This window comes from Aplysia californica, unplaced genomic scaffold, assembly GCF_000002075.1.
Source record: "Aplysia californica isolate F4 #8 unplaced genomic scaffold, AplCal3.0 scaffold00485, whole genome shotgun sequence".
Lineage (NCBI taxonomy): Eukaryota > Metazoa > Mollusca > Gastropoda > Aplysiida > Aplysiidae > Aplysia > Aplysia californica.
In genome coordinates, this window is record NW_004797755.1 from 10,340 (window position 1) to 26,214 (window position 15,875).

The 15,875-nt window shown below is 37.7% G+C and overlaps 1 protein-coding gene across 2 annotated transcripts in view; it reads left to right on the plus strand.

Moving 5' to 3' along the window:
* LOC101847833 (L-fucose kinase) overlaps nucleotides 1–15,875 on the plus strand; it is a 46,412-nt gene that overhangs the window by 8,401 nt on the left and 22,136 nt on the right. For both annotated transcript variants that reach the window (XM_005105668.3, XM_035971700.1), the window contains exons 2-12: nucleotides 677–772; nucleotides 1,138–1,289; nucleotides 2,034–2,084; nucleotides 6,552–6,677; nucleotides 7,406–7,478; nucleotides 8,034–8,134; nucleotides 8,581–8,661; nucleotides 9,964–10,083; nucleotides 10,692–10,878; nucleotides 11,914–12,044; nucleotides 14,754–14,915. In XM_005105668.3, the coding sequence (XP_005105725.1) occupies nucleotides 679–772; nucleotides 1,138–1,289; nucleotides 2,034–2,084; nucleotides 6,552–6,677; nucleotides 7,406–7,478; nucleotides 8,034–8,134; nucleotides 8,581–8,661; nucleotides 9,964–10,083; nucleotides 10,692–10,878; nucleotides 11,914–12,044; nucleotides 14,754–14,915 (1,278 nt within the window). In that variant the 5' untranslated portion in view covers nucleotides 677–678. The remainder of the gene's footprint in view (nucleotides 1–676; nucleotides 773–1,137; nucleotides 1,290–2,033; nucleotides 2,085–6,551; nucleotides 6,678–7,405; nucleotides 7,479–8,033; nucleotides 8,135–8,580; nucleotides 8,662–9,963; nucleotides 10,084–10,691; nucleotides 10,879–11,913; nucleotides 12,045–14,753; nucleotides 14,916–15,875) is intronic.

Sequence of the window (15,875 nt, forward strand, 5' to 3'; positions counted from 1 at the left end):
GGGGGGGGTTAAGTGCTTTACGGTGCTCGCAACTGTATATGGTCATATGAGCGTGCAGGACACGTTAAACATTTTCGGTTTGTAGGAAATTTTGAATTTTGCCTTGGTGGCGGCCGAAGTCTACTTTTATTGATTTTAGACCACCAAGGGATCTTTAGCGTGCACAAATTGCACATGAGCCCTCCGAGATTTTTCGACCTTGTCCAAGAAGGCTAGGTGTAGATTTTTCCTACCAGAAGATCAGAGGTGTGGCTGAAAGACAGCAGTAAGAAGGAGCTAAGAAGTAGCAGTAGAAAGGCTGCAGAAAGAGTCAGGAGCCCAGAGGAGGGTGGAGGCAGAAAGAGGAAACGAAAGTAGACGACAGAACATTGCTAGAGCAGGAAAGCAGGTGAAAGGAGACAATTTTAGAGAAGAACATTTTTCGGTCGCTACCCGGGTTCGAACCCGGTACCTTTGAATGAGAGGCCAACACCTTGACCTCTAGGCCACGAGAGCCCCCTGACATCATGTCTACCTCCATATTGGTCCGATAGTGTGAAACCCTGGAAGCGTGTAGCAGGTAAAGTAAGTTTTGAATAGAGACACCTCAACTAGACCTTCACTAATGTAAGTTAATAATAGCTGTTAGCTGGCTCTTTTGGACATTATTTCCTGGAATTATATTTCTCCTTTTCAGACATGGCATTGCTGGAGGAGAAGAAAGGCCCAGTGACATGGGATGCGGTGGTCCTGACATGTGCCAAGAAAGAATGGACTGAAACGTTGCAACATGGTAAGACCGCAAATTGTCAAGTGCATTTCGGTAAATGCAGCTAGTAAAGGCTGAAATCTTCCAGAAGATTTTAAAAAAATTGTTTTTTGATAAAGGCAGCCTACCTTTGAAATTTGGTTTCTATCCATGCCAATTTCAGACAATGCATCACAACTGGTGCTGAATGCTTTTAGTTTTAAAAAAAAATTTTTGTTTGTTTGGTTGTTGTTGTGTTGTTTTTTTTTGGGGGGGGGGGGGTCTGAGGGAAAATAGCATGGATTTGTTTTGGAATTGTTTTCTGTCGGTTGGGGAATGGAGATGGTTGAATTAATCACTGTTTTTGTTTTAACTATTGTAAATCATTCACATCTTTTTGATCACTACAGAACTGGATGTGCGGGTGGCTAAAGGTTACCTGGGTCGAGACATCATTCATCTGGTGGTTGAAGACCCCAAGTCCAATGTTGGAAGTGGTGGAGCTACAGTAAACGCTCTTCTCTCTGTGGTGGAATATATGAGTGCTCGTCGAGGCTTCACAGTGAGTCTGACATTGTCATAGCAGGCTAGCCAACTGTCCTAAATTTCCTGAAACTGTCCTGTGTTTTGGAATCAGGAATTTGAGAGCGTTATCGCATTCACTACACCACAACCAGTCCCACTGGATGTAAAATAATTTTGTTCATTATTATGCAATCTGCTTTTACAACTATGGGTGTCCCTGACTGAGATTTTGTAAAGCTGGCAAGCCTATTATGAGAGTCTGCTGTTTGAATACATTTGAAGTTTAGACGATTTTTTATCTATAAAAGAATACTACTGAAATAATACAGACAGACTTAAAGTTATAGAATAAAATAATTTGCATTTCTACTGTTACACTAACTAGCTTTATGTCTTTAACTTTTCAGTTATTCACTTTTTTGTCCTTCAGTATGTCTTGTTTGAAGTGTATTTAAGTTTTTTTTTGTTTATCTTTGTAAATTCTAATGGAGAAAGCATTCTGTTCTCTCAGAGAATATAAATAATGATGCTTCTCTGCTTGCCAAATTTATGTTTAGAAGATGGGGACAACGAAAAAAAAACCTCATAATATTTTGCCTTCCCATTTATGAAAATAAAAAAATGAAAAATTAACATAATGGTATAGGTTTCAGTATGTTTTGCATGGTTTCTTCGATTTTTTTCTTCCCAGGTTTTTTATTATTGCTTTGTGATTGTTATACATGTCTGGCCATCATGTTACAATATTTAAGAAAATCACTATATTGATTTCTGCGTACAGGCCATCAATGCAGATGTATTACAAGGGGCAAACATTTTGATCCTACACACAGTGAGTATCTTTATTAAGTCAGCGTTTGTAACAAATTAATTATTTTTCTCTCCTCCTATCTTCTTAACTTCAAATGTTTTCTTGCTGTTCCAGACATTGCTACAAGAAGCCAGTTTCCCACTGTGCCATGACTTATGGCTTTTTATACCATCTCACCTGTACTTTGACAGTTTATCTAGACAAAGAAATGTGATATAAATTTACACTTCCCATCAGCATGCAAAATCAGGAGCATTCACTTTCCTTGGCAATGTGTTTGCATGTCACTACGTAGCACAAAGTGTTGCAGTAGACGATGGGAATGCTGCCCTCTGCTCTCTGTGGTACTTTTTGTTGGACACTAATGTGTCCTTATGCTACAAACTTAACAAGTGTTTTTTCCAGAAATGAGTGGTGAATCATGATTGGGGATATCTACTTTAGGCGTAAATGTTCACATAAAAATTAGGTGACCTGGTTTGTTAGAAGAAAACAGCCCTGAATTATAAAGCCAAAAGAATGTGGTGGCCTTCCTGTGGGCTATGGAGTACTTATTTAGAAACCAACTAAATCAAGGATTATTTTTTTTTTGGTATCATTCAATTGTTTTTTCTTTTTGATCCTCACTCATTAGTTCCCGGAAATTACCATTATATATGATTTAACTCACTCTGTTACACATCAGTTCTTTGGTTCTTTGACTGAAATGTATAAATCACATACATGAAGTTTTGTTTTCATTCTTTTATGTGTATTATCCCTTGTTTGTTAGAGAAACACCCCCCCCCCCCAACACACTTTTCCCGTTTTCCCTCATACACCAAACCCTGGGAACACTCTGTGGGAGACCAAACAATAATTACAGCTGTCCTGCACATTAGTCTTTGAGGTGAAAGCTTTTACATAGTAAGATTGATGTTTATAGTAGGACAGAAAGTCCATTTCTTCCCTGATCTCCTTAAATGTTAGCCTTATTTTTACTTGTGACAGTAGCTCATGTTGAAGTTTGACACCTTACGTTGTGCTGCTTTGTCTTCTTATTTCTGTTTAAGACTTTAATAAAAATTAAATCAACATTATTAGTTCATAGCCCATCCCTTCATAGGCTGATAACTTTCTGGAGGCTGAGGTGAGATTTGTGGGTTTTGTGTCATACTTCCCATGTAACTTTATAATGGGGTTTTTACTGTACCTTAATGGACTTTAATTTGCTAATACCCCTAGACGTGGTATCATTTCTGTTGCTTTGATTCGCTGATGTATGCCCAAGCTTCTTGCAAAACATACTTTGTCTGTATGTATATTGCCTCATTTAGTATCATCCTTTGTCCTTTTGTCCTTCATTGTTCTATACCAATTAATGTAGCAGCAAACACTTAAATTAGTCCTTTTTTTTGTTGGAAAATGCAACCCACAAATTCTGTTTTGCTTAGAGATATCAGACTATTCTACATTTTTTAAATGACAGAAGCCTTAGGCCTATTATGGGTAAATGAATTATTTTTTTAAATGGAAAAGCAAAGTTTTATGTTTATAACTAGAAGGACATTGCTCACATCAAACTTGCTCTCCTTAAGGTGACAAGAGAAGAGATTTTCTTTTGCTGAATTTCATCTGTAAAGAGTAGGTTTAAGCTTTGAGAAAACATTTTGTTTGTTCTCCTGTGGTTTTGGGTTCTTTCTTTTGAAAAGATAAAATACCACAGATCCCCCAATAAAAACTAACCCAAGGCCAATGGCCCGTCTCTTTACTTTACTCTTATTCTGCCTTGTACCCTAACTTGCTAATTCCTGTAGATAGTTTTGATAATTTTATTTTGCATTTTTGTAGGGGGGGTCTCAACATTCTTTGGAATAAATTTTTCAAAAGCATATTCATTGATGCTTATTTTCCCAGGGTTTGTGCTTTGAAGTTTAAAAAAACTTTCCAAATGTGATAGGGATGAAAAAACGTTAAGCTCCACACAAAATACAACTTTCCAGTTTTAGTGTTTGTTTATGAAAGTTCTTATTGCTCAATATGAACAGTTTAACTAATGTTTGTTTTATTTTTTGCAGTTTTTAAATCAATAATAAATTAAATTGTCATAAAGTAAGACAAATGAGCCAGACAAAAAAAGTACATGCACTAGTCTCTTTGAGTGGTAGACAGTGACTGATGATAATACACAGGTGAATGGACACTGCACTCAACACAGCTACACCCAGCACTGAGCGACACTCACCTTGGCTTATCAGACAAGACAAGTGAACAGAAACGCAGCTAGAGAAATATCACCACACCATGAATTATTGGCTTTGGGATTCACTTTTTGCAACTTTCATAGTTTATGGTAAACCTTTTTGAATATTTTACACTGTTTCAGGGTACTTGAAGAAAATTCCTTAAAGGTTAACGAAAATTAGTTTCCTGCAAAAATGCTGTTTTAGAGTTAAAACAGTATAGTTATGCCTTCTCGTGGACAATATGAGCAACATCACTCTATGCCACTGCATTATCACAAAACACAACTTGTACACGTATGCAGTATGCAGCTCAAACTCTACTGTCTGAAATTTGCTGTCTTTAGCAACAAAGCACCATCTGCAACTACTTTTGTTACTTGCTTGTGGTTCTGTCCGTCTGCTTATGGTAGAGACTCCAGTTTTTGCAACTTCTGGTAATGTTCAAAGTGTTGATTGTCAATCATGAATAGTTTGGAGGCTCTTGTCAATTTTTGGGCATACAGAGTTAATGGTATCATCCTAAAGCTTGTTCGTTTGTCTTGCTATGGATGAAAAAATATCCATTTATCTTGAATACAAGTGGAGATTTTTGTGAATGATGGTGGTGGGGGTACCCAGTTTTCGAGGTAAAATTAGTGAGAATATGGCCGCCAAAGATTAGTTATTTCCTTAGCTTAAGAGTCCATAGATACTGAAAATTTACTTTTTTTTTGCCTTTAATCAACGCTTTTCAGTAAAAATCCACTCAGAAATGTGTTCTTAACATGAAAGGTGTTGAGCCAAAAGACAAAAATTCGATAAAAATTCACAAACCTGTGGAAAAATGCCAATTTCTTCACTTTCATTATTTTGACGAGCGCTTGATTTCACCACACTGCTTCACATATGTACTTTTATCTTATGAATCGTATTGCTCCTTGTTGTTATTATGGCTTTTCTCAAATTACACCAGAAGACTTTAAAAACAGCTTTATGCATCTTAGTGCCTGCAGGCCACTTTAAAGATACTTCACTCCCACAAAATCTGCTGACAGTTGAATAATATTTTTGTGCATCCTCCAAATGTATTACTTTTAAAACACTTAATTCTGTTCTTATCGCTTTACAACATCTTTTTCTAGAGAGATGTACTTGAAATCCCATACTGTATCTTATGCCTGCTCTGCACTCCAAAAATACTCCAGGCTTTTTAACTAAGTGTGAACAAATTCAATAGATATTTGTATTTTCAAAACACATTTAGGCATAAAAGAAAAAAAAAAGAGAGAGATAGATAGATAGAGAGAGACAGACAGACAGACAGACTGACAGACTGACAGACAAGCAGACAGAGGGAAAAATAGAATGACAGAGAGAGAGAAAGAAAGAGAGAGTGGTTTTAGTTAAAGAGGAGAAAGAGAGTGAGAGGAGAAGTGGGACAATTGGAAGAAGAGATAGCATGAAGAGTGAAACAAATGGGAGCAAATACTGAGTGAAAAAAAGTACCAAGAAGTAGAACGGTGAGATGAGAAGAACATAAAGTCATAAGTAGAGTGAGATGACATCCAAACTTTTTAAAAAGCATTTGTCTTATGTATTAACTCTAAGACGGACAGAGTTACAAAACAATGAGAAAGCAGTCTTCCTAATTCAGGCTGACAATTTTTTTTGCTTATAATAATAATAATAATTTCATTTATATAGCGCATATCCATGCTCAAGAGCATGCTCTATGCGCTTTACAACTATTATTACCCCAGCAGACCCTCTGAGAACACTCAGAAACATTCTCGGCTTCCGCGTAAGTATACAGTGCAAGCTGCGGATTTCACGCGCTCAAACACTATCAAACTGACAAGAGCGTTCACTGTCTATAGCCGGGTACCCATTTCCACCTGGGTGAAGTGAGGAAAATTTGTACAAAGTGCCTTTCCCAAGGACTCAACATCGGGTCCCTGACAGGATTCGAACCCACGACCTTACGGTTGCGAGTCTGAGAGCCTAACCACTAGGCCACTGACGCCACATGTTTTATGTAAGTTTTCAGACTGTGCCGAAATAGAGCTTTGAGTCAAGACAATTTGTTTTTAGTACCTTAGTATCATGTAGGCTGTCCTGATTTTGTGAATAGTATTTTTGCCAAAGACCTTGAATCAAACAAATTTTTCATGCCTTTTTTTATTCATTCCATCATTGTCTTATTGAAGAGAATTTCTTTGTTATGAAATGCTATCATCACAAGGAAACAGGCTCTATACAGTCATTAAAACTTTTTCTGATGTAGGGCAGGAGTTATACATATGAAGCATGCAGCCGACCATTTGTCAATCTACCGGTATCGAGAGTCTCCCCGACATTTGATGGCCCAGTGTGCAACTTTGACCTCATTTTTTCCATCATTACGGAGAAGGTAAGTCATCTAGCAGACATAAAGATAAAAGAAGTTTCTTAATGTGGTTGTTGAAGAGAATATCGCTACTTGGGCAAAAACATCACTTTTATGGCTTAGACCTTGTCCTCAGACACGCTGCCTGGCTGAGGAGAAATATTCCTCTTCACATAAAAAATTGAATGTGGAGATGAGGCTAAAGTTTTTTTAAGTTGGTCTAGTTTTTAACCAAGTGAGCCATAGCGATTTCCATATTAATATTTTCACCTGTTTTCAGAACAGGGTGGATACCTCATGTGTTTAAAAATATCTATGTGTATAACTTTTTTACTTAATTTTTATTTCTAATGTTTCAGTATTTTAAGAAAAATCCAAATAATTTTAAAGTTAACATATATTTCTTTCACCTGGGAAAAATTTATAAGGGTAAAAGATTGTAAAATATTTTAGACTTTCTGGTCCAATGCAATGAAAATGAATACACATGCTTAAAGAGATTCATAGATTAACCTTGATATTTTAGAAGTGGCTCTTGATAGTCTGTGTACCATAAAGATCAGAAAGATTTTTTTTTTTAAATTGTTATGTCTTCATAATGTCTTTATCTGTTTGAATATTACTTTCAAAAGAGGAGAAAAGTAATTTTTCCAAATTCAGAAAACAAAACCATGAGACCCATTCCGTTAATATATATATTTATTTGTGCCAACTGCCCCCCCCCCCTTTCCCCCCTTTCTCCATGCACCCAGATTGCAGTATTTGCCAAGCCTGGTGTATGGGTGTGCAGCACTGATATGCTAGTGTCAGTGCCAGAGTATTTTGGTGAGACATATATCTTAATGGGGTACTTATGTATATAAAAGTATGACTGATGGTGAAAATGTTTGAGAAGTCACTACTGGTATATATATTTGTAAATGTTATGAAAAATTCTGAATGTGATAGCTTATTCTTTCTTTAGTTTAAAGGTTTGCTACTACTACTACCATTTTTATTTAGATTTCATCATTTGGACTCTGTTTTTCATAAAGCCTTATTAAAAGAGTTGGGCTGTTTTTGCAATAGATACTGTGTCCTCTTGTAGCAAATTTGTGCTAAAAAAAACCTCTTCATGGTTTACTATCTTTGACTTTCATCAGCTTTCATTAATTTTAATTCCACTTTATTTTTTCACAAAGTTTGCTTGTCTTGCCACGCACAAAACAATTGAATTTGTTTCTGGTTTGTTAAAGGTTCTTAATAATTTCATATTTCTGTGGATGAGACTTGAAGCATTGTCTGCTCTAAATAACTATTGATGTGTCGAATTGCTTCTGTTTACTAAAAAAAAAAAGCAGAGATTTTACTTTCATCATGAGACTAAATTTGTCTTTTCAGATTTGGAAGAAGCCTTCCAGAACTGTGATGTGTGTGGCATAAGTATACCACAAGCTCCAAAGTTGCTGAAAGATCATGGTGTTTACAAATTAGATTCACAGGTATGTTTTTTTTTAAGAGATAGGGCTTCTATAATTACTTTTGCTCACTCACTTCCCGTACAGCAACATTAGTGGCATACAAGCATTCGTTTGCTTACACTCAAGACCAGACCTTATTTCAGAAATATAATCCATGACTCTCGCGTTTCACTTGGCTAGTTTATCACAGGTCCATTCTTCTGTATTTTCTTTATACATGAAATGCTGTAGTTTTTTTTTAAAGTGCATTAAAAAGCTGTCAACCTAAAGTTTGTATTATTTTATCAAGAATCACTGTAAACTCATCTGCTTAATACATGAGTATGTTTTGTTTACAAATGTTTCTGCTACATTGATTTTTCAAGTTCAAGAGTTAGTCAGAAAAATTATAACTGAACTTTTCCCCACTGCTTAGAACTGTTAAGAACAGAAGCTGAACTTTGACCTCTTGCTGTGTTCTCCCACAGGGCTATGTGGAGGACATCTTATATCAAGCTGACATTGCTGCTTTGGAATCAAATGCCAGGGAGGATGGATGTGTTGCTGCGGTGAGGGGCTACTTGATGCATAGGGACTGATTGGTGACAAAATATCTAGAGCTTTCATCTTTTTGTAAATCATGTCCCTTTTTTTTTTGTACTTCTTACTTTTCTCTTTACCTGCACCTACGGTGGAAAAGTTAGGCTCTCCTCCATTGTATGCTTAAGATGTGAGCTCAATTGTTTTGGGTGTCTCTGTTTACCTAAAGAAAACACTGTTTCCCACTCACCTGAGGGGGGTTCTCATGGTCAAGAGTTACAGTGTTCACCTCTCATTCAGTAGGTCCCGGGTTCAAAACCTGACAGCAAAGGAGAAATTTTTTTTCTCAAAAAATAATTTCTCCTTTCACCTTTCCAGCTTTCTGATCATGTTCTACTGTCTGCTTTCGTCTCCACCTTCTGCCCCCTCCCCCACCCACCCCCTTTGCCCCCTCCTCAAGGCTCGGGATCCTGACTCTTTCTGCTGCCTTTTTTCTGCTTCTTCTTGGCTTCTTACTGATGTTTTCAGCCACACCCCTGATGTTAGGGTAGGTAAAATCTAACACCTAGCCTTCTCGGGTAGGGCGAACAAATCTCGGAGGTCCCATGTGCAAGTTGCGCACATTAAAAATCCCTTGGTGGTTCTAAAATCGATATAAGTAGGCTTTGGACACCACCCAGGCAAAATTCTAAATTAATTCCTACTAAACTGAAAGTGCCTAATGTATCTTGCACGCTCATATGACCTTCGGCAATTGTGAACGCTGTAAAACACCTACCAAGGCAAAAAAACCCAAAAAAACTCGGCTGAGGCTGACACAGACAGGCAAGATCAAAGCAGCTGATCTCCTGATTGATCTAAATTGTGTCAATGGTGATGTAAAACATTTACAATAAGTTTTTTTCTGGATATTAGTCTCATTTTTAGATAGTCTTTTCTTTTCACTATCATGTTCTGAAACTGACATCCTACGAAAGAGAGTTCATTGTCTTTTGTGCTTTGTAATCAACTAAAGTAAGTAGTTGGCAAGTTTATAGTATGTCATTTCTCATTAATGTAGAACGATACATGTGCAGGAAATATACTTATGCAAGCCAGTGATGGTTTACTTAAATCGTTTGAAACTTTTTCTGCTTGCTTACATAAAAGTTGTGTCTGTCACCTGCCTTTTACTAAAATTAAAGAATCTTGTCTGAAGATACATCATGACTGCCATTTTACAACTGATTGAGCATTGGTGTGTAAATATATAGTATATAATCTTTAAAAAAGCATTCTTTGTAGAATTTTATTTCTCCTTCATGCTGAATCTCATTGTGCTTGCTTTGCAGGCTGTGGGCATTGTGTACTTGTCCCTTGAAGTAGCTGAGAGACTGTTGGCATTTTATACCAAGCCCCCCTTGGATGCCTGCACCTACATGGGGCTGGACAGTGGTCAGCCACCTTTCAAGGTACTCTATTACTTAAAAAGACATTTGCAATTGCAGTAGAAAATTTTGTGTTTTAATTGGTGACCACATGCGTTGGAGTTGGTTTTGTTTGGTTCTTGCTTGCAAATATAGCTTTAATTTCTCTCTTTTCTTGTCACTATGGATATCTTGTGGTTTGTGAAGAGGGGGTGGGGGCACTCTAGAGGTGTTCATAGAGATTTTCCATTCTCTTTGTGATCCCACAGGTGGCTGGTGGGTGTTATGGTGTCGTCTACTCCTAATTTGTCTTCTGTTTCATTAAATCCATGTTCTTTTTTCCCTTTCGGTGAAATCTTAATATTTTCTTGCTAACTTATCTAAAATTACAACTAGACTGTCCCAGCTCTCTGTCTGCTCTATCTGCTTTCACTATTTTTATTATGGTGAATACAAAATTGATTTGGTTTTTCAGATTCCTGAAAGTCATTCATGATAATTGTTGAGAATTAAAAGAGTTTTCAAAAGTTGTGCACTGATAAAATGGGATTCTGTTGATGCCTTGACACATGAAATTTATATCTTAGGAAGAATCTTTAAAAATGTGCCTATCCCTCATTGAAACAATGACTTCTCCTGTTATTTTCTTTCAGTTGTCACTTTTCTTTGATGTCCTCCTCCCGATGACATCTGCCGTGTCAGAGGATGACTTTATTCGAGGCAACAGGGGTGCGTCTTTTGGCAAGCCTGCAACAGAGCAGCCCCCAAGCAGCAAGTTCAACATGGAGTACGCTCGCACCATGCTCTGGAGAGATCTACATGGCTTCCGCATGAAAGCTGGTAACTTCTCTTCTTGCTTTTAAATATTCTGACTTGGTGCAGTTAGTAAAAAATATGACCTATTCTCCAGAAACTCAACAGTTGAGTCTCACTGGGGTGCCTCATTTTTTTTGTCTTACCAGCGAAACTTTCTCACTTATCCATGTCTTGTTATGAGACAAGGTGCTGTTTCTCCAAACAATCCTACTGTGTATCTAGTAGTTGGGTTCAACAAGAGCTTCAAAATCTCAATAAAAGTCATGATGAAAGTAATTATAATTTCTGCTACTCTTGTAAAACTGTAATACGTTCATGGCCACTTATACTTTAGTGAGTAAAAATTGTACTGGTGTGATTGCATTGATGCTTTATAACATCAATTAACAAAAGAATTGTGTATGTTATTTCTTTAGTTAATGAATGATGTATCCACAAGCTCAGCAGAATTAATATTTTTCAGGATCAAATTTTGGAAATTTGCCCTTTCTTAAGTCTAATTTGGCTATATGAAATTAAAATAATATTGCCATTTTGCCGAAACTTGAAGTCTTTTTCTAATTGAGAAATGTATATGGCATCTTTGTTATCCACAAAGCACAGACAGTTTTACAATGAATGGTTTCAGACATATGTCAATGGGCAGCTGAATTATTGCAGAGCACTCAGTAAGATTCCCTATAGGGAGGGTTCTTTTTATTGAGTATCTCCAACTGTCTCCTGGAATTCTGTGTCTATATCATCCTGAGTTGGCCTCGACAGGCAGGGTGAAAGCCCTGCTCCTAATTTATGTGAATTATTAAACGTCTACAATTTTTAAAACTTGGTAAAATTGTTGTTCCATGTACCTGAGTGATTTACGAGTATTCATTCTCTTACTCTGGTAATTGTAACTGGAGACTAAAGTAGAATTCCTAGTCAGTCTTGTGGCTATGGTCAAGGTTAATTTATGATGTCATGGGATCTCTGTTACTGTTTAGACAACTTTTCTTTTTCTTATTTATAATCACAGACAGCATTTCGTAATGATCTCCTCTCTCTTTTCTCCCTCTTCGGCAGTCATCATCGAGGGTGGTAAGTACCACTACATGACCCACACAGCTGCGGAACACAAGAAGAACATGCTGATGTGCCCAGAGACTCCAGGGCTGGGCTACCACTGGACCAATATGGCTCATGTGGAGGTAGAGGTGAGACACTGTGGCCAGAATGAAAAATATGTGCAGCTTCACAAAATAATAGTTTAGCGCACACTTAGCAAAATCGATGTGATGCTGAAATCTTTTTGTCTTACAGGGTGAACAAAAAAAGACTTAACAACTTTTTTTTCTGAATATCTCGCTCAAAAATTGTTCTAGAATGCTGTAATTTGGAACAGACATAATTTAGACCTGCATGTTTGCCGACAATCGTCTGAAATCCGACAATCGCGACCCGACCCGCGAGCCGACCGATGCTATCGCTAGGCCCACATGTATCAGTCAATGTGCGTAATGTGAGGCCTGGCCGACTGCCAGCGCCCCCTTTTTCTCCCGTCGGCTTTGTCGGCACTTTCGTTATCGTGCCGACGTCGGCGTTTCCGACATAATTGTCGGAACCTGAGTAGAAATGCGAATACGAAAAAGGACGACGACCTAAATTATCTACTTTCAGTTTCGTGCTCGAGCGGCCATTTTGAATTTCGTTTTGTTGACTAATTCAATTGTTCAGATCGTGTGGATTCATTCAAGTCCGACTCACTTTTCTAATAGAATCTAGATCTATATTTATATATAGATCATTATAGACCTCAATGGAGGATTCATATTCCAATTCTATTGTGTCAAACCCTATTATAGGTTGTGCTGTAATATTAATGTTGGTAAACTAAAAAGCATTTCATCAGGTGTGTGAATTATTTATTTATTTAGAATCTAGATCTAGATCTAGACTCAGCTGAGTGAGTCCCTCTGTTCGGAATCGGATGCGGATTTCTAGTTCAAGACCTATTCCTAGATCCTATTCACTTGTTCTACAAGATCTAGATCTAAATCTAGAGCTAGATTTATTTAGATTACTAGATCTATATGGAGGATTCATATTCCAATTCTATTGTGTTATTGTATCAAACCCTATTATACTAACAATATGTAGATGTAGGCCATATTATGCTCCTTGTAAGCCTTGTTTGTTTTGGAGTGTGGTTTTTTAATTTTAAAAATTTATAAATTTTGGAATTGTGCTGGCCTTTTTACATGAGGCTCGTTGCAGGTTCTTTTTTGGGGTAGGGTTGGGTCTCTTTTTTATTGTGTTTGTTTGGGTAGTTGCTCGTTACTCGGAAGTCCTTCCTTATGACACCCACAGAAGCTCTTAATGGGGGGGGGGGGGGGCGCAAAATTTTCAGACAATCTGGTTGAGGCTCACATGCAGGTCTAATAATTTATTCAAAAGGAATATTTGAAATATAAGATACACGAAGAAGAAACTTGTTTTGAAAACTGAAACGGCTAATAGAAAAAAGCACCCCAAAACGCAAAGTTCACCAATATTTTAAAATCTTGTAATGGAAGTCGTGAAGAGATAAGTTGACCTTTTTCTTTATTTTCTCTTTGACATTAATTTTCCATCCCTGTGGCTTGTAAACAATATTTAATTTCTTTTACAGAGTTTAAAAAACCTAATGATTTCATTCTGAAATTCATAGTAGCAGTGCTCCACATTCCCTCCTTTGGACACATTTTTAAAGCGTTGTTCGAAATGTTCAGTGGCGCCCTAACACTAGGGCCTGCTAAACCTTGAGTTTGTAAAGCCACATACACAGTACATATTCACTAAGAAGTGGCTTCTAGAGACAATAGAGTGGGGTGCCCAATAGACAGCATTTTTGGAGTTAACATATCCCTTAGGGTGAAAATGGGCTTTGCACTAAACCAAAGGTCATCGAGGAAATGATCCCGCTTTTCAAGACAATCGAGGAATCATGAACACTTTGCCATGCTCTGATCCATGTCATTTCGGCTTTACGAAGGTGAACATGGTGTAGAATCTAGTCATAGATTAAGATCTGCCATGAGAATGCAGACTGTTGAGGTGTAGGAAAGTCCTAGCCGCAGATCATCCACGGACAGACGTCTTGTGGGACTCGACGTCTGGCGTTTAAAGGGCTGCACATGGTGCGTGTTCTTCCTGAAATGGTCATTTATTAAAGAACTTTTAAGTTCTGATTCGCTATAGATCCAAATTGACGGAACTTCTCTACTCATGACGCCAAAGGTCTTGAGGGCACCTTAGCATTCTCTCCATGCTGTGCGCAGAACTTACGAAATGTCAGGCTTGGTGAGTTTGTGGAGAGGTAATGTTCAATACAAAAAGCTCTCTGCTCTTTACGAAACGTAACCATGATCTAAGCAGGCTAACCAAATTTGCGAAAAATAATATCGACAGACTTCTGTTGACTTGTTAGACTGCTGTAGCTTGCAGTATGGCGCGATCGTTTCAGCTTTTAGTGGTAGGCCTAATACGAACTGGTGCATTATGCTATGAAAATGACGACAAGGTTGAAAATGGGTTGCTTTTTTAATGCGCTATATAGAGAAATACCATTAAATGAACTTATCTAAAATACATATCAAACAAATTCCTTTTGGCTTCCAAACGTTATGTTCAAATCTGAAACGAAAAACTTCAGTATGGAGGAAGATATTTACAAAACAAGTTGTAAAGTTTTTTTTTGATCACCCTGTTTATGAATGAATTTCGCTATATATACATATTTTAGCTACAAAGAATATACATGTATAAGAAAAAATTCAGTACCTGAAAATCTGGTCATTATGTACGTGTTTTGCTATGTGCTTGTTTCACTATGTGCATATTTTGCCTTTTGCATGTTAGACTATGTTGAACTTTCTTGTCCCCAGTCCTCATTGTCTGTGTCGGAGGACAGTACAATGATCAACTCCGTCCTGACTGGGGACATCACTGTTGGAGGAAGGACACTCGTATCGCACTCAAACCTGAGTGGGAAGATGAAAATTGGCAAGGACTGTCTCATCTCCTCTCTGCTGGTTGAACGCAACAAGGTGGGAAAGCAGTTTTAAATCAGACACAATAAACTGTTACCATTTACTGTGATTTGGCACTTTGTTTTATATTCATATGGCACGGGTCATTTAACTCTATCTCCGAGGGGGGTAAACCCACTATGCTGCATCACTAAATTGGTCATTAAATCAAAACAAGTGAACCTGTTTTGATAGTTCTTCATTTAATAAATGAACTCACTGTAAAAGAGACCTGTTTTTTGCAAATGCTGAAAAGTAATTTGACGTCGAAGTCATCATAAAGGAATGTGCCCGAGCAGCTACCTGCGGCTTACCGGCACAGTGGTTCCTGCCGCGATCCACTGGCAGTGGCTTGCCGAATATAAGGTGTTAAGATATAAACAAAACAAGTGATTTCAACATTTGTTGCCTTAAGATGATAATACTGATGTGAAAAAGATCTAGAGAGAGGGTAGTTCAGTACAAATTTTTTTTTAACTTACAGTTTCACTCTATTGCCTAAGATGTGTGAAGGATTGTAAGATTATTTGTGGAGAAATTAGGAGTGTATAAGCTTATTAGGACTCATTGAAGTTTGTTTTTCTCCTTCAGGGTGTCCAGCAAAGTCGTAAAGTCGTAAAAAAGTCGTAAATTCGGCGCTCTGGTCGTAAAGGTCGTAAATGGTAGTAAATGCGCCTTGAAGGTAGTAAACATTTGGTAAACGGTCGTAAATTAATCTGCGTAGGGAGTGATGAAGAGCCAAAACAGGCTTCATTGAACCCTAGCCGCGGTACATGACTCCGTTTTAGCCGGTCGCTATTGTGCTATAATATTCGTTCTCCTTTTCCCCGTCCGAGAGTACGTTTCACGCAAAAAGCCAGCTATGGCGGCAAGGCGAAAGTGTGCGTGGCGGCAGGCGAAAGTGTGCGTGACACCGAGGCTCGACTGGGAAAATCAAGATCTACTTTCGCTTTCAGAAATAAGCCGGTGATAGACTGA